General features: G+C 50.7%; 11 protein-coding genes across 11 annotated transcripts; 5 read left to right on the plus strand and 6 right to left on the minus strand.

Annotated features, from left to right (window-relative positions):
* Positions 1-1,541: 1,541 nt before the first annotated feature.
* Positions 1,542-2,069, plus strand: K460DRAFT_381049 (uncharacterized protein; the record flags this gene model as incomplete). The annotated part of the gene is made up of 1 exon (XM_040935317.1): positions 1,542-2,069. One exon carries the CDS (start codon positions 1,542-1,544, stop codon positions 2,067-2,069), a length of 528 nt encoding a protein of 175 aa, XP_040782751.1.
* A 121-nt stretch (positions 2,070-2,190) lies between these two features.
* On the plus strand, positions 2,191-2,694 carry K460DRAFT_204548 (uncharacterized protein). Its single transcript, XM_040927216.1, has one exon. It carries the CDS (start codon positions 2,313-2,315, stop codon positions 2,592-2,594), a length of 282 nt encoding a protein of 93 aa, XP_040782752.1. The 5' UTR covers positions 2,191-2,312; the 3' UTR covers positions 2,595-2,694.
* Positions 2,695-2,794: 100 nt separating this feature from the next.
* Positions 2,795-4,364, minus strand: K460DRAFT_359901 (uncharacterized protein; the record flags this gene model as incomplete). The annotated part of the gene is made up of 2 exons (XM_040932224.1): positions 2,795-3,991; positions 4,044-4,364. 2 exons carry the CDS (start codon positions 4,362-4,364, stop codon positions 2,795-2,797), a joined length of 1,518 nt encoding a protein of 505 aa, XP_040782753.1.
* Positions 4,365-5,240: 876 nt separating this feature from the next.
* K460DRAFT_410793 (sulfur metabolite repression control protein-like protein SconB) lies at positions 5,241-7,479 on the plus strand (the record flags this gene model as incomplete). Its single annotated transcript, XM_040937417.1, has 2 exons — positions 5,241-5,693; positions 5,749-7,479. The coding sequence occupies 2 exons, from the start codon at positions 5,241-5,243 to the stop codon at positions 7,477-7,479; spliced, it is 2,184 nt and encodes a 727-aa protein (XP_040782754.1).
* A 1,137-nt stretch (positions 7,480-8,616) lies between these two features.
* Positions 8,617-9,087, plus strand: K460DRAFT_359903 (uncharacterized protein; the record flags this gene model as incomplete). Its single annotated transcript, XM_040932225.1, has 1 exon — positions 8,617-9,087. One exon carries the CDS (start codon positions 8,617-8,619, stop codon positions 9,085-9,087), a length of 471 nt encoding a protein of 156 aa, XP_040782755.1.
* A 402-nt stretch (positions 9,088-9,489) lies between these two features.
* Positions 9,490-11,584, minus strand: K460DRAFT_204715 (cytochrome P450). Its single transcript, XM_040927217.1, has 6 exons — positions 11,272-11,584; positions 10,989-11,175; positions 10,613-10,883; positions 10,477-10,560; positions 9,980-10,408; positions 9,490-9,908 (listed from the first exon to the last, which is right to left on the minus strand). The coding sequence occupies exons 1-6, from the start codon at positions 11,501-11,503 to the stop codon at positions 9,573-9,575; spliced, it is 1,539 nt and encodes a 512-aa protein (XP_040782756.1). The 5' UTR covers positions 11,504-11,584; the 3' UTR covers positions 9,490-9,572.
* Positions 11,585-12,239: 655 nt separating this feature from the next.
* K460DRAFT_296319 (S-adenosyl-L-methionine-dependent methyltransferase) lies at positions 12,240-13,433 on the plus strand (the record flags this gene model as incomplete). Its single annotated transcript, XM_040929628.1, has 2 exons — positions 12,240-13,121; positions 13,188-13,433. 2 exons carry the CDS (start codon positions 12,240-12,242, stop codon positions 13,431-13,433), a joined length of 1,128 nt encoding a protein of 375 aa, XP_040782757.1.
* Positions 13,434-13,458: 25 nt separating this feature from the next.
* K460DRAFT_371406 (uncharacterized protein) lies at positions 13,459-13,958 on the minus strand. Its single transcript, XM_040934349.1, has one exon. The coding sequence runs from the start codon at positions 13,897-13,899 to the stop codon at positions 13,603-13,605; it is 297 nt and encodes a 98-aa protein (XP_040782758.1). The 5' UTR covers positions 13,900-13,958; the 3' UTR covers positions 13,459-13,602.
* Positions 13,923-15,589, minus strand: K460DRAFT_296602 (general substrate transporter; the record flags this gene model as incomplete). The annotated part of the gene is made up of 2 exons (XM_040929645.1): positions 13,923-15,352; positions 15,406-15,589. 2 exons carry the CDS (start codon positions 15,587-15,589, stop codon positions 13,923-13,925), a joined length of 1,614 nt encoding a protein of 537 aa, XP_040782759.1.
* Positions 15,590-16,581: 992 nt separating this feature from the next.
* On the minus strand, positions 16,582-16,977 carry K460DRAFT_410797 (uncharacterized protein; the record flags this gene model as incomplete). Its single annotated transcript, XM_040937418.1, has 2 exons — positions 16,582-16,803; positions 16,876-16,977. The coding sequence occupies 2 exons, from the start codon at positions 16,975-16,977 to the stop codon at positions 16,582-16,584; spliced, it is 324 nt and encodes a 107-aa protein (XP_040782760.1).
* A 692-nt stretch (positions 16,978-17,669) lies between these two features.
* K460DRAFT_348380 (uncharacterized protein) lies at positions 17,670-20,425 on the minus strand (the record flags this gene model as incomplete). Its single annotated transcript, XM_040931383.1, has 6 exons — positions 20,293-20,425; positions 20,093-20,241; positions 19,155-20,041; positions 18,915-19,100; positions 18,104-18,829; positions 17,670-18,055 (listed from the first exon to the last, which is right to left on the minus strand). The coding sequence occupies exons 1-6, from the start codon at positions 20,293-20,295 to the stop codon at positions 17,670-17,672; spliced, it is 2,337 nt and encodes a 778-aa protein (XP_040782761.1). The 5' UTR covers positions 20,296-20,425.
* Positions 20,426-22,432: the final 2,007 nt, after the last annotated feature.

Consider the following 22,432-nt stretch of genomic DNA (forward strand, 5'->3'; position numbering starts at 1 on the left):
ACATCAACACAAGTGATGATGGTTAGGCGATGAGCACTGCGACTCTCGCCTGTTCACGGAAGTACCATGATATACTGGCTATGAGATACCAATAAATCCTCTTCCTCAACACATTCATCTACTGCTTGCCACTGATTGTGGTGTGTTTCTGTGATTGTCTCGCCACTGTGAACTTGCCACTTACTTTCCAATTAAGTCACGCACCTGCACTGGTTCTGAATGCCGCCTACTTCAAAGCCTGCTCCACTCTTACCACAGGGAAGACACTCGCTCTACGATCTTTGCATACATGCCGACGAATGCATGTCTTGTATGTTAACCACGTACCCTTCTTCCTCCTCTCTGTACCCTTCAGTTGAGGCGTTAATAGGCATCTCTTGAACAACTTATAGATGATGAATTCATCATCTATGTCTCCCGAACAGCCCTTTAAATCATACTCTCATTAAAACTTGTGCAAGAAAGACTATAGGAGCACAGTTACACGATAGATCTAAGATGATCAGTATACATCTATGCTCCTGCTAGCGTTGACTCTACTTTCAAAGAAAGAAAGTATACATGTATTAACATATTCACAGTTCATATCGTGCTGCAACGGTGGTATACGTTGTCAACGAGGTACTCCAGGCCAGCAGCGGCTCAAGGCGGCTAAGAATAGCGCAAGGAGGCTCTCGGCGCATTCGCAAGGCTGGCAACAGCACCCAATACCTTCCCACCGGCCATGATCAAGACCAAACCAGCGATGAAACGCCCACAGAAGACGCCGAGCGCGTTTCGCTGCAAACTGGTCGACCGTTCTCGGCCAATAACGCTGCCTGACACCCTTGCTCAGAATGCGCCGCTAACGGGCGCCAACGACGTCAGCGAAGCAATTCAAAGTGTCGCGAAACAGGGTCTCATCGCCGTGACCCCAAGCTCGCACGGCGCCAACGATCGCAGCGACGTGAACCTTTTTGGGTAGTAGTGACTTGTCTTCACAGTGTCATATAAGAGTCACTCGTTCACGAACGTCTTGTAGTCATTGTGCGCGAGACTTTCAATAAACGACTTCCTTCTACTCCGACTTTGACAGTCACTTTATTTTCTCTTACTACTTTCATCATTGTGCAGCGCGCATATATTACAAGTTTTCCAGCCTTGCAGCATACTACCCCCTACACTTGCCGTTGTCGATCATTGTACAGAAGGAGCGTACTCTCCCCGGCAGTAGTCACATTCCCGACCCACGTCATAGACCAAGGACATTGTTGAACTCTCTCTCGGCCCTCGACAGCGGCCTTTTTTGACTGCAGACTGCCTTTTGCGATAACAACAGCATTGTGTCGACGATTGTGTTCAACGTTGTATACGGGCTATTACTACTTCTACGACTTTTTTCTTCCCACGATTCCCGCAATTCTCTCGCCGCTAGACACCTACGATCCACTAAACCTACAATAAACTTGTCGCACCTCACCAACTAAACTCCTAACAAACGTACGTGCACACACGCGCGCCCTGCGTTACTTTTTTACTGACGATATTTCCAGCTCGCTACCATGGCGCTCAACTTCCTTTCACGTAGATCGATGAAGGGCGAAAAAGCGACATTCGGCACGTCCTTTTGGTCAAACTTCACCATCACAGGCGCTCTGCGCATCCTGCTCCGCCTGTTCCAGTTTGTCCTCGGCCTGACGGTCATCGGGCTGTACGCCGTGGACCTCAGCAACGCGCGCAAAGCGGGCAAATACGTCGACAGCAAATGGGTGTGGGCGGTCGTCTGCGGCACGCTGGGCGCCGTCATCAGCCTGGTGTTCATGCTGCCGCTAATCAAAGCGTGGTTCTTCTTCTACGTCGATTCCTTTGTGTTTCTGTGCTACCTGGTTGCGTTTGGCATCTTTGGGAAGATGTACATCAAGGAGAATCCAGAGGGCAACAAGGGCATTATCCGCATGAAGAACGCGGTGTGGGTGCTGCTTACGAATATGCTGCTTTGGTTCCTTACCGCCGTTCTCGGCGCGGTCGTCTTCTGGAGGAGCAGGAAGGCAAGGACTACTCATACTGGACGTGCGGGTCAGCATGTCTAAGTCCACTTCCTTCGTTGCTGTCTGGGGAACCTGCGGGGAATTTTTGAGCTAACGGGAGTGGTGTAGAGGATCTTCTTCGATGTTGAGGTCGACTTCGGACAGCATTGGAGGCTTTCAGTGCATCATGGTCCACGCTCATCAGCTTCTGCGCGGACGTCGCCAACACTGCGATCCAAGTCCACCACAACATTGTCGAAATCTCCTCCACCGGTGCCGGAGAAGCTTCCACCGACATGGAGAGAGATGGTTCCTGCTCCTCTTCCAGTTGGCTTTCGCATTGCTCCTCCTGTTCTCGCGCCCGCCCCCGTTTTCAGCCCAGCCCAGTCTCAACTCGTCCCATCCCAACACCAGCGTTCTGTGTCCGCACCCCCTGGCCCTTGTTTCCCGCACAATAATAACCCGCCCGAGGCTGCAGATGCGAAGCAGGAGGGAGAATCGGTGTCGGAACTATCTGCTTTCCAGCATTGGCTTTCATTGTTTCCCGAGTCTACTATACCCATGCCGTTCAGAGAAGCCCTGTCTTGATTTTTTTTGGTTGTGCATGTATGTATTATTCAATCTTACATTTGTATCATATACGCGGTTCGCTGTCAATGTCTTTTGTGAGGTAATCATACAGGTAAGTAGCCATGTGCGTGACGTGACAGAGGTGATAAAACGCCATGTGATGCGAAACGCCAGTAAATTCCAATCCCATACGCCGCGCGAGAGAGGTAGATGTACGGTCACATCCGCCGCTTGACTCGCGTCAACGCCCGCTCCACAACATTCCTGCCCAACTGCGGTATACTCTGCACTCCACCTCCACCAACCGCAGCTGCATCTCCCCCCTCCTCTTCCTCCTCATTGTCCGGATCGTCCTCTTCCCTCTGACGCGCCACGGCTTTGACCTCGTACTGCCGCGGCGGATCCCTCAAACCCGGCCATATATCCAAGGGCAAGAAATCGCCCTGCGCAAGGGCAAACTGTTCTCGTGCGCGCTTGTCTTCGACATGCAGTCTATCAAGCTCCTTCTGCGCCTCGTCGGCCTTCCTCTTCGCCTTTTCATGTCTCCTCCTCCGCGACGATATCTCCACTAGCAGCTCTGCATACGCGAGATCGAAACGCTCGTAGAATTCGCGCTGGTTCTCCCACTCTTCGATGCCGGTGAGGAGGTGGGGACGCGTGTCTTCGAGCCATGAGGCGTGGAAAGAGCGCGTCGTAGCGATGTAGGTCTTGACTTCGGCCGTGATGTGCGCGATCATCTGCAGTACGCTCGACAGGGCGTTTGCTTCGTTGCGCAGGTGGTGGACGTGGCTCTCGATCTGCTCGAGCAAATAGGTCATTTCCGCGCCCCGTTCGCGGATCTCGGTTACGACGTCTTCGACTTCGTGTGCGTCTTTGCGCAGGACGTGCAGCATTTCCTGGCGCTCGTCTTCGCTCATGGGCTCTGGTGGCGCGGAGAAGTCGTCGTCTGAGTGTGCGTGTGCGTCGCCGGTGGCTTGAGTTGCTGCTGCTGATCCGCCTTCGGTGTGTCGCAGCGCTGTCACGCATAGATCGTAATGCTGGACTAGCGACTGGAACGCCTGTGCAGCTTCCTTCGCGTGACCTTCTAGCTGGTGGTATAAGCCCGGTATGGGACTTGGATCTTCCGTAGTCAGCGGAGTCACTGGGACGTTTGTTATCGAGGAGTGTAGATTGTCGAGCGCGGTGTCGAAGGCATCGTTGCTGTCATCCAGCGTCGCGCGGGCCTCGTTGTAGCGGTCTATGCAGGCGCGCAGTGTGGCCTCGAGGTTGGACACGGTGGTGCTATCGATGAAGTCATAGAGGTGCTTTTGAGGGGTACCGGGGGGTTGGAGAACAGCCTCGATGGGCGTTTCGCGGAGGACAGCAAGGGTCGAGTTCAGGCCTGAGAAGGAAGTGTCGACGTCGTGGAGGAGTTGCTGCGCGTGTTTAGCAAGCTTCCTAGCCGGTATTACCTACTGGAGCTTGTACCTTGAACTCAGTCTCGACGTCGGCTTCTACTACGTCTATGCCACGGCGGACGGCTTCCAGGGCGTCTACCTGCTGGTCCACTATGTTACGTATTGCTGTGTTCTTAGCTGCGAGGACGGCATTCTCTTCCAGCAGCTCGCGCGCGGTGTTGACTATCTCATTCGCGCGCCATAGCACCGTCTGGGTGTTCAGAGAGCGCTTGGAGGCAACAAAGTGGGTTACGAGGTCCTCAAGCGTCTGCGGCCTATTCTGGTCCTGATCAAAGGACCTTCGTGATGCAGCACTGCTCGTTGAAGATGCGGGAGACGGAGGAGATGCCATGGCTCAGGCCCAGCTAGGCAGCCGAGTGGGTGATGATTCAGGGGGCTGTCTGTCAAACACTACAGCAAGACATGGTCACCGCAGAAGGTCTATAGCGAGGCGCAGTTTGATGGTACCACTGCGCTATCGAAGAACATGATAGTGCGATGAAGGAGGGCTTCTAGGTTGACAGACGATGCCTAGTGATAGCGCTACCAAGCTCCACGGCCAAGGTTGATACCGCCGCTAAAGGAGAGTCGGGATGGGATGGCTGCATAAGCGGGGCCAACGGGAATAGCATCATCAGCACGTGACCCGAATAGGAAGCATCGACAGCAGAGTAATTTAGTTAGCTAGTGACCAAGAACTAGAAGCAGTCTCGTAATTGTATTTACTTCCAGAGACACGACTTGCAGCGCTCACGCAATAGCACGTGCGGCGGATGGTCGCTGTAGCCAAGCAGCATTGCGTGATCTGAAGGTGCTATTGAGGAGTGACATTGCGCCATCCTTCGGTTCGTCGCCGCTCTCCCGCAGACCTTGCACCCCACGCCTCTCCACGGCCAACACCCACCCACCCAAAAGCAAAGCGAGCGCCTGAGATTGCTCAAATCTTTCGTGCTCACCCTATTTATCGAACCCAGCACCCGTGGTACCCTCTCTTCGCTGCATTCAAGCGTCGTCGTCGCATGTTGTCCGTCTCGTCAGCACTACCAAGACCCTGGGACCTCGCACGCGATATCGCGGCAGAAGCTCGACAGCAGCACAAGCTCACCGCAACCCCATGAGTGCGCGCTGTGCGGGCCCGAGCCCTGATACCCTTTCCTTGCGCCCGCACAGGACATAGCGGATCATCAAATCGACGGCAGTGGATTCACTCTCCGCGCTCAACGCTAAGATGGCGTCAAATACCACCCATACCACGGAAACTGTCGCAACCGACCGCAATCGCTCGCAATCCAATTCTAACACGCCCAAACGAAGACGTATGTCATGGCGTACCCAGGTACCCATTACTGACCAGTTCTCGCCGGCTACTTCCACAGACCCGCACACCGCCCTGATGCATGGCCACGACCATGAGGGTCTCTCTGAGCGGACGAGACACCTGCACGGAGACAGCATAGACGACACAGAAGAGGCCGCAGCTAGCAAATCCAAAAGAATCGAAAAGATGATCACACCCTACCTCGCACAGCACATCCCGCACCAGTACAACCCTCTTGGTGGCAACAGCGACAACCAAGATGTGCCCCCCGTTAACGCCAATACAAAGTTCTGCTACCGCCATCGCCCAGATCTGCTGTGTCGACGACAGGCAGACGAGCCCTCTATGGAGCAGCTGCAGGAGGTATGTACCTGATCACTCACTAGTGTAGTGACATGGCGGTTACTAACGGCTCCAGGAACTCGGTAGAGAGTCACAAGCAGACCAGCAGAGCATCACCAACGTGTGGTCGCTCTTCTCGGCCGCCCCTTCCCGCCACCGCAATCTCATGCTACAAGGCATCCTCGCCCAGTGCTGCTTCCCTCAGCTCTCCTTCATCTCCTCATCGGTCCGTAACCTCATCAAGATCGACTTCCTCGGCGCCCTACCTACCGAGCTGGGCTTCAAGATCCTGTGCTACCTCGACACAACTTCGCTATGCCAGGCAGCCCAAGTAAGCCGGAGATGGAGACAGCTTGCCGACGACGATGTTGTCTGGCACAAGATGTGTGAGCAACACATTGACAGAAAGTGCACAAAGTGCGGCTGGGGACTGCCACTGTTGGACCAGCGGCGCTTACGACACGAAAAGAGGAGGATTCAGCTGCGCGCGTCCGGGCGTGGCCTGAATGAATGGTCACCGAACATCACACCTCTTCTAGAGACGTCAGAACCTTCTACAGCCCTCGCCCAACCAACGGCTGACGTGTCTGACTCAACAACTGCCACCAAGCGGTCTGCACCGGAGGATCCATCTTCGCCAGAGGCATCGAGCAAGCGGGCATGCACAAGCATGGAACTGGGTCGAGACCTCGCGTCCTACTTCGACCAACCTAAGAAACGACCTTGGAAGGATGTCTACAAGGACCGCTTCAAGGTGGGAACCAATTGGAAATACGGCCGATACACGACAAGGATCCTCAAAGGTCATACCAATGGCGTCATGTGCCTTCAGTTCGACGACCGCATTCTAATCACTGGCTCTTACGACGCCACCATCAAGGTGTGGGACATTACGACGGGTAAAGAGATCCGAACACTTACCGGCCACACCCAGGGTGTTCGGTGTCTGCAGTTCGATGACAGCAAACTGATTTCCGGAAGCTTGGACAACACCATGAAGGTCTGGAACTGGAGGACCGGTGAACTGATCAGAACACTGACCGGTCACTCCCATGGGGTCATTGGCCTCCACATGGCGGACAAGCTTCTTGCCTCAGGGTCATCCGACAACACCATTATAGTGCACGACTTCAACAACTATCAACGCACACAATTGATGGGCCATTCAGACTGGGTCAACGCCGTCAAGATCGACCTCCCCTCGCGCACTCTCTTCTCAGCATCCGACGACATGACTGTCAAACTCTGGGACCTCGACACCCACCGCTGCATCAAAACTTACGAAGGCCACGTCGGTCAAGTCCAACAAGTGCTTCCCCTCCCTCACGAGTTTGAGCTCGACGAAGACGACTTTCTTGCAAATGCTCACAACGATACGTCGGACACCGCGTCCCTCGACTCGGATACCACGCAATCCTTCCCCCAGCCAGTTGATTCCTCGTCACAAGTAACCGAAGAATCATCCTTCTTCCCTGCCGACCCCACACGGCCCTCCCCACCCTCTTACATGCTTACTGGCTCTCTCGACGGCACGATTCGCCTTTGGCACGTGCCCTCGGGTCGGTGCGTCCACCGCTTCTTCGGGCACGTCGAGGGCATATGGTCCTTGGCTGCGGATAGCTTACGCCTCGTATCGGGGGCGGAGGACAAAACGATCAAAATTTGGGACCCAAGAACGGGGAAACATGAGCGCACCTTGACAGGGCATACGGGGCCCGTTACCTGTGTAGGGCTCAGCGATGAGAGGGTAGTTAGTGGGAGTGAGGATGGGAGCGTGAGGGTGCACTGTTTTACTGGCGAGTTGTGAATTGAGCTTGAGAGATTCTCTGCCTTTCACATCGCTCATCTCTTTTTTATGGGTTCAGAATAAGTCAAGTGGCTATCTGCCTGGGTTCAGCATGGCGTCTGGGAATTTTTGGGATTCAAGTTCAAGGGACGGCCCCTGGCTTGTAAGGAAAAACGGGCGTTTGGGATACGTATGATTACGCTACATTTTGGTACCTACCACCTCATCCACTGAGGGGATTTTGCTTTTTCCCTAATTCCCGCAATTATCCATTGCACACTTTTCTCCGCCTACATTATCTTGGCGGTTTTTCGAATAGATACCACTTTCTCATCTCTGAAATGAGAGCTATAACATCTGAATCATAAATAAGGCGTGCTTTCTTTGTGCAACGTGGACATGGTGCTATGCAGGCCTAATATGGTGCAAAAAGACGCCGTTTTCGGGATGGCGTGACAAGACGCCATCAGGGTGTAATAGGCATGTATCGTTGAAACTAATCTCAGGGGTCTAGCGCTCACCTCTCTGCTAAATGGAAAATCAATCGTTCGTTCTTGGAGGGTTTCACTCTTCTCTTTTCGAGGGGACGGTTGTTCTGGAGGGATGTATATGCACATCAACGTACTAGGTATCTGGGGCGTGGGGGTTATACGTGGATTGATTAATGGACTGACTGATGTATGTATAAAGAGCCTTCGAATTAGGTAATTCGCACGTCCCCCTTGTGCTCCACTCTAGTCGTTCCTCCCACCCACCCCCAGATTTGGCTTTAGGGGGGAAAGAAAACCATGTTATGCGTCCGGCTGGCTGGGGCTGGCTAATACTGCACGTCAACGCTCCTAGTCTTGCTCGTGAGGGGTAAATACGTCTCATTGCGTAGTATGATGTGTGCGTGTATTTATGCGTATGTGTGTATGTGTGGCGAAGCTGTTGGGGGGTGGAGTAACGGGCGTTTAGCTGAGGGGTTGGACAGCCTAGACATGCGTGGTTTTTTTGCCTCTGGACATAGTACTACTGCGTACCGTGCCCATGGGGGGATGGTAGTGTTACTGTTACTTGTACACGCACCTCCGCTTTGTCGTTGTCTTTAAGTAGTACCACCACTACTGTCTTGCTGCTGAAAAGAGTAAAGGGGACGAGAGAGAGAAGCTTCTTTAGATGTATCTTCGTCCTGAGACATTACACGCATCACACCATCCTAACTACCGTTCCGTTAGGGGGAGTTCACTGTGGAACTTGAATCCACCCAACTCCCTTATACCTACCTGTATAGCGTCATCTGGTCCTCCGCTCTTTCCCCATGCCTACATCGACTACCAATCACGCCTCCAATCCAGACATGTCTACAAAAACAAGCTCAACAACCTCGTCCTCGCCCTCCCGACTCCCCTACACACAACTACCCCACACGTCGCCAAAAGCTCTCAACTCACGCTCGCCACCGACATCACCGTCGCCTTCCCGCCCACAATCCATCTCCTCAACACACTCAACACGCTCCACACACGACTCAACCGCAGCACCCACTCCCCAGTCCTCAACGCAGAGACGCCCATCGATACACCTGCAAAACCAGGAAATACCCTGTACCGAGCGGGAAGCGCAGTTGTACTTTCTCATGGGGTTTAAAACTACAGGGGATATTGGGGGGTTGGGCTAGAATTTGTGTAGGGGCTGGTGGCTTGCAGATGGGATAGGACGCGATGGATGAGATGGGGTGGAAAGAGAGTAGGCGAAAAGTGGGGAAGATTCGAGTGGAGTTGTGGGGATTGTGGAGGAAGGATTCGAGGAGGGGTGTTGAGGCTGAGTGATAATCGACTAGAAAGGAGAAGGGGCGGGGTGGAGCGGAGCGAGCGGCTGTTCGGCTGATGAGACTGGGTGAGAATGACGACGCGTATATCTTTCTCTTGAAGATTATACATTTTTTAAAGAAGCGTAACTGTTCCATATCATGAGGATATATCCATCTCCCGCACAATGCTCTAACAAGGTATCCTCCATCTGTTATGTATTTCAGAGCTGTGTCGCCATGATCTAAACAGCAGCATATACAGACTTTCACATGCCGCACTATATTTTCCCGTCTTGACCACGACGTTCCCCCTTCGGCCCGACTAGTCGCTCGTCGAAGTGACAAACACCCTCACACCCTTACTATCCAACCTCGCGACCGGAATGAAGAAATCATGTCCGAGTTCAACGTCGGTAACGTCCGCTTCGTAGAGTTCAAACTTGAAGCGGCGGAATATCATGCCGAGCGTTAGGTACAGTTCCGTCCACGCAAGCGTAATCCCGAGACAAGAGCGCGTTCCACGGCCAAACGATACCATGAAGCGGTCCAGGGGGATGCCGTCGGCCGTGTGCGGATTGTCGAGCCAGCGCTCTGGGATGAAGTCTCGCGAGTTGGGGAAGATGGATTCGTCGTGCGAGACTTCGGGGATGGTCATGGACTGTGTCTCACGTTAGCACGTCTCTCTCCTAGCACTATAATTGAGCAAGAGGTAGTGAAGGCTGGGCTTACGATGCATGTGTTTGCGGGAATCACCCAGTCTTTATACCGGATCATCGTCTTATGCGACCGTGGGTTTCGCGCACTTAGACCGTAGGACAGGCGTGCGGATTCCATGATGATGGCCTTGAGGTAGGGCATGTGCTCCAGCGGAGACAGTTCCAGACTCGCGCGATTCGGGAACGCTTCCACGAGGTCTTTGTGCAGTCTCTCATAGATTCTCGGGGTGTTGATGATGTGAAATGTTGCTATGGACAGGGCGAAAGCAGTTGTCTCGACGCCACCGCCGAGCACAATCTGTGCTTCATCCGCTAGACGCTGGTGGGACTTGTCTTCTGGAGGGAGCTTGGAGGATAGAATTTCTTGGAAGATGACTTTCTTGGCGTCGTTATGCTTGACTTCTTCGCCGCGGAGGGTGCGGCCTATGAGTTCCCACTGGTCCTGTTTCTGTCAGTCTTGATGCTGTATCCAAAGTGTACAGAATAAGATCTATCAACTGTGCTACATACCCTTTTGAACTTGAGCAATGGCTTTGCTGCTGGCTGTAGCCACACGGTGATCTTGTCAGGAATGCTATTCATAATCTGCCTATGCTGTCAGCGTTTGTTTTCTGCCCCTCCATACTCCTCCCCTCTTGTGACTTACTGGATAGAACGAAGGAAACTGTGTTGCAATATGTCCAGTCCCTGCAATCTTGATAAACGCATCGTGAAAGCTTTCAAACTCCGGATGCTTGAGCTGTGCATAATTAAACCCGAAGAAATAGTCCATAATAATGTCGCCTGTCAGCGCAGGGAAAGCAAGAGACAAGTTGAGTGGTTCTTTTCGGGCTTCAAATTCCTGCATACGCAGGGAGAGGGTGTCGATGTGGCGGTAGATGATGTGGATGAAGTCGAGGATTGAACGACGGGAGAACCTGAGAGACATCAGTTAAAGATCTCGAATACAACCGCAACATTGGCATAGGCTTGCAAGGCTAAAGATTGAGAAAATGGTTGTTGGTGATATGAAATAGACTGACATGGGCAAAAGCGCTGCACGGCGCCGCTTGTGGTGTTCTCCTTTCACCGTGGTAAGCACACCTCCCGCGCATCCGAATCGTTTGTCCCATCCTTCTTTGTCGAGATGGAGGTTCTTTCCGTAGACCTCGTCGAAGAAGCGCGGGTCTCTGATGTGGAGCTCATGGGGAGTGACACGGACAATGGGGCCTTGCAAGGGTGTTAGTTGGCTGCAAATATCAAAACCACCCACGATTGTACTGTTGACCAGCGGGTGGATAGACAAAATGGATGTGGATAACATACCATACTGATCATGAAGCCTCGATATCTGCTTCGAGTACTGTCCCGTGAGCACAATCTCGAAGTACGCCTCGTACCAGCTTGTGGCTGCCGCAGTCCTAGGCCCGGGAAATCTCGCCAGCGGATGCAAGTACAGCCGATAGAAGACCCGTCCGACCAAGTAGAAGGCGTATGCTGCCACACATAGGACAGGAACCGAGGGTAGAATGCGGTTCGTGTTGTTTACCGAATCCATGGGTACTGCGCCGTACGCCGGCAATTCGATGGACAGGTGGGGGTATAGTGGACACAGAGAAGAAACATGTGTTCACGTGTGTGTGAAAAGGACCGGGACGACCCACTGGACGACGAGTTGTTCTTACATATGAGATTTCCCTGCGGTGAGGATACACACACATTACGCCCGTCTAGTTACTGGCAGCGCTTGGGGCCCACACATTGGAGGCGGACAACATGCCGTGCTAAACGGGAGAGTCGGCGGCACAAACCCATCCCCGCTGATAAACTCTGCATCTCCCTTGCACACAAACAGGGTGAAATGCCGCCGCTTAGCTCTTTTTGCCATGGAGGCCAGTTGCCGAGACATGGTGTATAGTGGGCCATACCCCATCAGGGACTTGGAGCGTTCGCTTCGGCGGCCACGAGGTAGACGGACACGCTTCGACATGAAGGCCCGTCTGGCGGCCTGTCGGCTGCTCGCTGGCGTGTGTTCCGCGCGCTAAAGTCGTAACTCGTAACTGGTACGGCGATATTGGACGCATGTTGGATGGAGCTCAAGCTCACATGGAGCACGAGCGGCGTCGTGCGATCGTCTTAAATTTTGCGGACCCGTGGAATCTGATGGCCTGACTTGTCGACACCAAAATCAGGACCATCCCCCGCGAAACAAACTCGAGGACTTGCTTGACTGACTTGACTGCGATTCTCTTCATCCTCCCCTTCCTTCCCCTCTCCTCGCCCCCCTTTGTACTATGTCGGCCGCCCCCACCAGCGCGAGCGGGCCGCCGGCGCCAGCCTCGGCAGACCCGCAACAGCCGCCTGCCACTACTCCAACTCCAACACCACAGCCAGGAGCCGCGGAGACGACAGAAGCAGACGCAGGCGGAAACCTCCAATCCGTCCTCCACCTTGAACCCGACACGGGCAGCAATGCCGACAGCGACTCGGCCTTTGACACCAACTCGTCCGCCTCGACGTCCCTCGCCTCCAGCATCCTCCACTACGAGTACAGCAACGGCCGCCGCTACCATGGCTTCCGCCAGGGCTCCTACGTCCTCCCGAATGACGAGAAAGAGCAGGACCGCCTCGATCTGGTCCACCACATATTCCTCCTGATGCTAAACGGCAAGCTCTCTGATGTGCCCTTCCAATCGCCACCGAAACGGGTGCTGGACATTGGAACCGGCACAGGGATATGGGCGATAGATTTCGCCGACGAGAATCCCGGCAGCGAAGTGCTGGGCACAGATCTGAGTCCCATCCAGCCAACGTGGATCCCGCCCAACGCCAAATTCTACATCGACGACGCCGAGAGCGACTGGGTGTACAGCGCCGCCGAGGCCTTCGACCTGATTCACGTGCGCACCTTGAGTGGCAGTATAGGCGACTGGGACAAGCTCATACAGCAGAGCTACACGCACCTCACGCCGGGCGGCTGGCTGGAATTGAACGAGCCGCTAGCCCTGTGCGAAAGCGACGACGGGACGCTGGAGAAGACGGCCAATCTGGCGAACTGGCAGGAACTCTGCAACCAGGCAGCGCAGACGTTCAAGAAGGATATCCGCGTGGGCGACAGCCTGCGCCAACGCATGATTGACGCTGGCTTTGTCGACGTGCAGGAGAAGGTCGTCAAGGTACGTCACCCCCCACATGTCCCTACTATATATACTCTTCCTATGTACTAAGCCTAGCTGCAATAGGTCCCCATTGGCCCCTGGCCCAAAGACCCGCGCATGAAGGAAATCGGCCGCTACCAGCGCGAGAACATGACCATGGGCATCGAGCCCTACACGCTGGGCTTCTTCGGCAAAGTGCTCGGCTGGAGCGAGGCAGAGTGTCGCGTCCTCATCGCAAAGGTCATCGACGATGTGCGAAACAAGGATTACCATTTATACATCAGGTACTACTTTGTGGTTGGCAGGAAGCCCGAGACTGCGGTGCACTGATGAGAAGCGTGGGGTTGGTTGGAGTCTGTTAGCGTTTTATATGAGTGCATATTAGCGTGCCTATCTAGGGGGTTGGGGCAAGTATAGCATCAGCATTTTCTAGCCATTACCATTCTTACCATCTACATATCCCGTCAGTGCAGAACATTACTTTGCAGCCATCGAGAGATTAGTAGGAATAATTTGCAGGTAAGAGTAAGAGATGAGAAAACCAGGAGAGGAGATCAAGTACAATCATTCCTATTGCTCTCTGGCTGATTGCATGCCAATCCGTCTCTGCACCGGGTATCTGCACCCCGAATAGAGGTAACGACTGAGGTCGTGAGTAAGAAACAAAGCAAAGTACCTCCCATCCACCCCAAATGCGCGTACGCATAGTGCACCAGAACACCGCGCTAGTACTACCGATGACGGCAGCAACGAAAGATGTTACTACGGAACAAGAATCCACCCATGCCAAAGTCATAACGCATTACATTGTGAAGACGTCTAGACGCCGCCATGCTCGCGGAATTCCCGGCCCGTCAGGTGGCCAGTCTTCTCCGTAGTCTCAAGCGACGAGACATCAGCCGAGTCAGCATATGTCGAGTGCGGAACCCACTTGGACGAGTTGCGGGGTGTAGTCTCTTCCAGCATACGGTCGACCTGCTCGAGCGACAGACCCTTCGTCTCGGGAACGAGGAAGTACGCAAAGAAGACGCATGCCGTGCACGTCGCGCCCCAGACAAAGAAGACCTTCGTCTTGAGATTGCCGTACTCCTTGTTGACCATGTAGGGCGTAATGAAGCCGATGACAAAGTTCCAGAGCCAGTTGGAGGCGGTGGAGAGCGCGACGCCCTTGGCGCGGATGGGCAGCGGGAAGATCTCGCCAATGACGACCCATGCGGCAGGACCCCAGGTCGAGGCGAAGAAGAAGATGTAGATGCACGTGAAGACGATGAGGCACGTGTTTGCCGCCTTGCTTCCTTCGTCGACGGTGCCGACGATGGCGATGATGAACTCGCAGACAAGCATACCGATAGCGCCGTAGATGAGGAGCATGCGGCGGCCGAACTTCTCAATGGTCCAGAAGGAGATGGGCGTGGATCCGACGTTGACGGCTGTCGTGATCATGGAGATGACGAATGCGTTCTGCAGACCGACAGACTTGAAGAAGGTGGAGCCGTAGTAGAAAATGAAGTTGACACCAGTCCACTGCTGCATCATCTGAAGCGCCATACCGAGCAGAACGCGGCGGAGGTTACCAGATGGTTTCCATCCACCACGGAAACAGTCAATCCAGCCAGCTTGCATGTGCTTCATCTCGTAGTTGTAGTTGGCAACCAGCTCGTTCAGCTCGTCTTTTACATACTGCGAGTCGGCAGGCTGACCGCGGAGGCTGCTCAAGGCACGTGCAGCGTCCTCGGGGCGATTACGCTTGACGTACCAGCGAGGCGACTCTGGGAGGAAGAACAGACCGGTACCGAGGATGATGGCAAATAGCCACTGCATGCCCATGGCGATACGGTACGAGCCCGAGTCCATGCGATCCTTTGTCGCATTGTCGACGACGGAAGCCAAGAGAAGCCCAATAGTGATGCAGAACTGATAGCCGGAGACGATAGCACCACGGACAGCCTTGGGCGCGACCTCAGACATGTACAGGATGATGACGGCGCTGACGAAGCCGATACCAATGCCCGCAATCAGTCGGCCGGGGACGAGCAGAGCGACCGTGGTGGACACAACCTGGAGGATGACACCGATGGAGAAGATGCCACAGCCGGTGATGATAGTGGAGCGGCGGCCAATCCAGTCGGCGAGAGAGCCTGCAAAGAGCGCGCCGAAGAATGTGCCAGCTGAAAGAATTGAGACAATCAAAGATTGCTCCCAGGTCTTGTACAGACGACCATTGTAGGCGTCGGGGTCAGTTGAAGGACCTACGCCACTGTTAGTATCTCATCACTGTGAAATCGGCAGAGTAGTTACTCACCTCCAAACTCCTGCTTGAAGTAGTTCATGGCCAAGACGCCATTGATGTAGCCCGAGTCATAGCCAAACAAGATGCCACCAAAGGCGGCAAAGACGCAGAGTAGATAGCCGCGCAGCGTAACAGGCGCCTCGACACGGTCGAGTGTGCCGCTGCCGCGGGTCGCAGAGGGAGCCCAGCGGGCCATTGTGTCGGAAGCGTGTTGCGATTAAGCGATAAGATGTGCGCAAGGGAGGCTGAGCGAAGTGTTGCACTGCAGCAATGGAATGTGGTTGAACGTGGGTGATACGCAGGTGCGAGTTTGTGGTGTGGTGGTGAGGAATTCAAGACTGCAGGCGGGTGAAAGAGAGGTTATATCGTGCCTGCCGAAAGCGTTTGCACAGACGGTAAGCTGTCGCGGAGACGAAAGCGGCGAGGCAGTCGCAACTGGCCTGTGATCTCGTGAGCAGCATCGCGAGATATTTGCGGCCAAAGTGAAGAGAGAGAACAAGGTGACGATGGTCGTGGATTGCCGCATTGGGACGCGGAATGAGTCGCTGTGCCGGATGCTGCCATTTCGGGACGAGCGACCGAGCAGAGTCACACAACGTCAGGAATGAGTGACGATGCGTGTGTATTTCGGGGAAACCTGGTGGCTGGAAATGGGCAGTGGTGGTCAAGAGCGGCTATCATCATCTGGGTGCTCCATGGCTGTGCAGTAGTAGTCCGATCAAGAGCGGCTGTGGTCATTCCAGCTGCGCAGTGCTCCGATAGAGTAGCCCTGGAGTAGAGCACCGCCCTACACAGGTGGCTGGAGAGCAAGCATTACATCTGGGCAACGTCAGGTACCTCTAGAGGGCAGACTGTTACTCGACAGACCGTTAACCCGAAACGGTTCCATGTCTTTGTCTGAGACAAAGCATTATGACGGATGCTCCAACCCCAAAATTCAGTGAGACAGCTGACCTCTCGGCTCTCTTCCGGGAACGTTCGCACATAATGTCCAAGGCTATGGCGTAGTATGGAGGAAGGTCGTTGGCAGTACGGCGCTGCTAGTATACTCGAAAGGGTGTATGACAAAGAAACCATACGTACAGAATACAATGTTGTCGATGAAAAGGAAAGGAAAGCACAACATGCAAGACCAGCAGCAAATCATCCAGAAATACAATCTCTTAACAATTGCGAGATCTTGTCCAGCTAGACTCGTCTGGCGTCCTGTCGTACAACATCCTCATACCGCGGCGGAGGTTCTTCGTCGCTAACTCTTTCTTCACTCACACTTCTCCTTCGACTGACTTGCTCTTGCTCATGCCGTGCTTCTTCACTCTTCCTAGACTTTCTCTCGCTCCTACTTTCGCGCCTATTCTGGACTGCACCCGCTGTCGAAGACTCTGCGGTACCATAGATGGCCTCGCGTTCCTGGACTCGATCAGTGTCGAGCAAGGCTGGGTGGTGGCAATTGCCAAGTAGGAAACGAGATGAGATACTTACCGCAGCACTTTTCTTCTCCTTCTTCTCCAATCTTTTCTCAGAGATCTTACGTCCCAACTTCTCAGCACCGAGTCCGATACCAACCGCAATCAGTGCAGCCATAGTGAGACGTCGCGCTGGTGGGTCTGTCTCAAGGTAGCCTGATTGGGGAACCTGAGAGACCTGGTTGTGATTCTGAGCGTTTACAACTGCTGCTTCGAGTAATCTCCGTTGGCGGCGAGCACCACAACAGCCTTGCTGACGGGCTTGAACTGGTTGTAGAGGTAGAAGGCCCTGCTGAAGTTCGAGACGACGTTGCTGACTGCGCTTGCTGCAACACATGATGAGTATGTTTCGAAAAACAAGATGTTTATTGACGGGATTAAGATGTTTTGGCTGAAACTGGGCGCCTTGCCTAGGTGTCCTCGTGTTGCAGTGCCCTTTATAAGGAACGGTTTGCTTACCTGTATACCGATTTCGTTAGTCGCTCGCACTCTCAATTCCTTCCAGGTGGATCTGGAACGGACGTAATACGAGAAAGAGTTCAGTTTGATGTGTTAGATGGGGAAATAATAGCCCGTACGTTCGATGTTGAAGTCGTGTTGCAGTGGTCACGCTGACGGTCTTACGGCCGAAAGTCGTGACGTACACCAGGGTCGTGGCGGTGGCGTCTATCATAGATGCGATTGGTCAGTGACCTACCTGGGCCAACATCACGCGAATGCATATAGGTACAGGATATCATGGAAAGGTTAATTGTAGTCAAGTGCTTCGTATCAACGACCAGTGATTGGCGGGAACTGCACTGTATTGGCTCAGTTGAAATTCACCAAACTATCCTGATCCCATTCCATACTCTCCAGCCAGCGCACAAAGTCGCCATCGGAACCAGCCTGCAGCAGCGGTGCACCCAATGTAGGATCAATCATGCCTTCGACATTTGGAGGACTACTTCTTGATGCAGCTGGTCCAGGGCCTAAGATCATATCCAAGATTCTCTTCAGGAACTTACGGCCCCTATCGCAGCTGTGAAAGCCGTTGGCTTCTGTTCTAATGGTTCCGAGGCAGGATACAAAAACGGCGAGGCTCTGTATTGTGTCCGACCGATGAAGGGGGTAGCCTATGGCGGATGCAGAGCTAGGGTTTTGCTCTTGATGTAGGAGTTCGACTGCTAGAACAGCGGCAGTAGGAATTCCGTGCGCTCACTTGGTCAGTAACAGTGTAGTCATTAGGAAGAGATTTGACTTACTGGCTAGAATCGAGACGAAATCGACCTGGAAGTCTCGAAAATGATCCTTGTTGTCGACCATCAGAACAACAAGTTTGAAAATCTCACTACACACAGATAGGAGAGTGATGTTTGGATTGGCAGATCCCGACCCCACTTTTTTGATCAGCGTTCGCTGTAGGAGAAAGTGATGATCAAGGTGGCCCAGCCGAATTTGCACCAGGAATAACAGCTCAAGTGGAGAACGATTCATGCTCCAAGGGTTATCGATATCGATACGCAGGAAATCTGGAAGCTCTTCCCAGCACTTATTGGTCTTGGTTTCAATCTCCGCGGCCCGGTGAATGATCTCGTCTCGCGGTGAATACCCTAGAGATACCTCCAAGATCTCTTCTGTTATAAGAGCATTGGTCGCAGAAAGTCGGGCAAAAGTACATCGTTGCACGGTCCCTCGTTGATTCCAACCCTCCCCGTCAACCGCATTCTCGAGATCCAGTCCTTCAGCCATAGTCTGAGCATCTGTAAGATCAAGCGGAATTTGGAGGCGACAGTAGTGCCTGGTCAGCTTTGGTGGCCTCCCAGCAAAAGTAGCGAAGTGCTTGTCGTTCTCATACGCGCAGATGAATAAGCGCTTCCGAAATTCGGCGATGAAAAAGGGAGTGTGATCGTCGACCTTGATCTCCTGATGCAGATTACAACAAAGGAGAGCGGTAGCTAGGCCTGAAAGTTTTCTGGCGTTTTCATAGCCTAGTAATGGTGTTAGCTGTTTGACATACTACCACAGTGGCCTTCGCAACTGAAGCCCAGAACTAAATCTTAGATGGTCACTTACTTCCTCGAGTCCGCATAGAGCAGTAAGCAACAGAGTTCTCATACAAGAGCCAGAGATACAAATCGTTCAGCACTCCGAAGTCATCACAAAAGTTAACGCACATCTCGGATGCATTGCACATCCTACGAGCAAGCGCAGCTCGATCGACCGGAGGCTCATCATGAGAGCAGAAAACGGGATCGCCATCTAACAGTATCTGTTAGCGAAGCCGGAAGGTCACGAAAACGCACTACGCCGTACCTTTTAACGATTGAGCAACTAGCGAGACGAGAGTCACAAGAATACCGACAACTTCCCATCTCAGAAACCTACCTGTGACATTCGCACAGAATTCTCGAGGTGTTGTGTGCCTATGGAGCAGCGGGGAAACAGGTCTCAGTGTGTTCTCCCATATTTTCTCCGACATAAGTCTAAGGTCTGCAGGTCTCTGAGATTCAAGAGTCTTCTGCCATGTTGACCACAGGCCAGACGTGTATATCTTTACCATGGGTTCAATCACAACAACGCCTCCCGCAAAAGAGAACCACTTGTCAATGTACTTCTGGATGGTCGGCAGGTCCTTCAGCAACGTGAGTACGGCAGCACCGCTGTCGATGTGTGACTGCGATACTTTCGACATGGGAGTTGAGTCGGCGCTCGGCGGCTGAATGCCAATGCTGAGTTCGTTTTCTGCCAGGATAGCATTGTGGTTGATGAAAGCAGACCGGCTGTCAAAGTCAAGAGCATCGGCCCGGATCTGGTCATCGGGTAGTGGCCTACGCTCGGTAGACTGCTGACTTTGCGACCAAGACTGTGCGGGAAGGCTACTTGCTCGGGAAAATCTAGGAACGAACTCGTCGTATTGGTTGAGAACAGCGCGCGGTATTGAGACTGAGTTACATTCAACCGACTGTACGAGAGCTGGTAGGGATCCAAAAACCCCATTACGGCGCGCACTGTCCAATTCGAAATCAGAGGGGGTACGATTAGATGAACGCTCGGAGCCTGTATGGAATAGGGTGCTGAAGCTGTTCAATTCCGGGCTACTTTGATCGGAACTGGTGCATTGCGGAGTTGGAATAGTAGTCCTTTTCGTCAATGGTGCAGGGTGGTAAACGCATTGCTCAGGCTTGTTTCGTCGGGCACATCTTTAACCTGTCAGCTTGCAGTTCAACATCTAAACCGGACATCAAGCCTACCTTCCACACGTTGGCAGCATGTGGTCACAGCGAAGCTTGCCTTTACGGCATGGCTCGCATGCCTGTAACTTCCCATTGCGGCGAAAGGAAGGATTCCGGCGTTTTTCCTGATGTGAGACCCGTAGTCGTGCAGGAAACAGATTGCCTGTCTAGGTTGGGTCAGTATGGCAAGGTTAGCAGTAGGAAGGAAGTACCCGAACCATCGTGATGGGTATCGTTTGCGGTGGAATGCCGCTGGCGATGTATATTTTCTCGAGCTCATAGCATCTCTCAGCCACTATTCGCAAAGTTTGACAAATACAGCCAAGGTAGTTCGAATGAGAACGATCGAGGAGACAGAAGGTGAGGACGGAGCTCAGCTAAAGTTGCAACACCGAACTCCGGCAGGAGCGACGGACTTGACGCTAAAGCAGCTTATCTAATCGCACTATCGTATCAACATCCTCATTGTACGGAGTTGACCACCATCTAGATTGGGGTAAAACTTAACTTAGTAGATCTGGTTTCCTCTGAATACAAGATTGTATGGGTAAGGTCAATATTCTGCGGAGATATATTTCTCTTCACTTCGCAGGCAGCTATTTCTAGTCAAAATCTTGAGAAGAGTACCGAAAGATAGAAGAGGTCATAGGTCTAATGCAAACGATTAACCAACTCATGCAAATTATGAACGAGGTGCTTCCAAGGCCATCGCAAGAAGCCTCTCAGTATCGGTTAGGTGGTAGAGTCAAGCCATGTGCGTCAAAACCTATCTAGCACTCCATATTTTACAACCATGTCCTCTGGCGTTGGGACAAAAAGTCTCCCCTGCGACTCGGGGGTGAACGGATTGGTCCCATGATGTGGCGTTGGCCAAGACTATACTGAGGTAGATTAGCCGATGAACCGTTTCAGCCGATAAACTATTCTAATATTAAAATAGACTTAATACGTTATCTTTAAACTGCAATATATCTACTACTAATAATTTAATTTTAAATATAATTGCAGTAATTAATTTATAAAATTTTAAAAAATAACTTTTATACCGCGCAGCTGTAAAAATATTTAGTATTAATTAAATTACTTTAGCGCGCTAATACTAAAAGAAAATATAATTAAATGTAAAAAAAGCTTAATAATAAATATATTTTAATTTATAATAAAAATTAAAACTTATATAATATATACAAAGTTTATTTAAATATAAGCTTGCACTTATAAAAGCTATAATAAAAAATTTTGCTTTTAAAGTATTAAAATAAAAAGTTTTTAATATATAAATTACACAATTTTTAAAAAAATATTATAATGCTTTTACTTTTAAATATACTACTAGGATTAATTGTAAACAGCATTTAGCTAATACTAAATATAATTATAAATTATATTTTAATTTTTTTTATTTAAAAATTTAAAAATACAAAGTTAACGCGCGCTATATTTATAATATAAATAAAAAAAAAATTTTTATTAGTATTACTTTATACTTTAAATAAGTTTTTTTAAAGCAACTTTAAGAGCAAAAACAAATTATAATAATTTTATAAAATAATAATTAAAAATAAATAATAATTTTAATATATATTTGTGCAAATAAGAGCGCAGTAGATTTAAATATAATTTTTTAAAAAAAAAAAAATTTTTATAATACTTAGTTACGCAATGTAAAAGCAAAAAAATATTAAGTTTTTTTTATAATAAGTTTTTTTAAATAGTTTAATAATAATATTAGTTTAGCCTAGCTTAAATAAATTTTTAATTAGCATATAAAAAGCAAAGCGCAGGCAAATTATAAAATTTTTATTTTTAATAGCTATAGCAGCTATTTTATTACTAATTTTATAGACTTTTGCAACGCTAATAAGATTTTTTTAATAATATTTTTTTTTTATTTAATTTATAGCTTATAATTTCTAAATATAGTGCTTTTTTTATTTTTTTTAACTACTTATTTAACTAAGCTCGCGCACTACTTTTATTATAGCTAAAGTTTTATTTTTATAAATAAAAGCAATTTTTTTTTATTATTTTAAACTACTTATAATACTATATTTATTTTTATAAATATATAAAAAGTATTTAAAGCTATAAGCATTAAGCTACTTAATACTAATATTATACTATAATAATTTAAAACACAACTACAACAAAAAAATTAAAAATTAATAAATAAAAAAAATAATAATAAAAATACTTAAAACTAGCTCTGCAATTTATTTAAAATTGCTATAAAAAATAAAGTAAAAGTTAAAGCTAAATAATTAGGCTTTATACTATATTTTTTTTAAGTGCAAAATAAGCTTTTTTATTATAAAAATAAAAGTTTTTGCAACGCGCTTTTAATTAAAAAAAAGTATA

The sequence above is a fragment of the Cucurbitaria berberidis genome, assembly GCF_010015615.1.
Source record: "Cucurbitaria berberidis CBS 394.84 unplaced genomic scaffold K460scaffold_7, whole genome shotgun sequence".
NCBI lineage: Eukaryota > Fungi > Ascomycota > Dothideomycetes > Pleosporales > Cucurbitariaceae > Cucurbitaria > Cucurbitaria berberidis.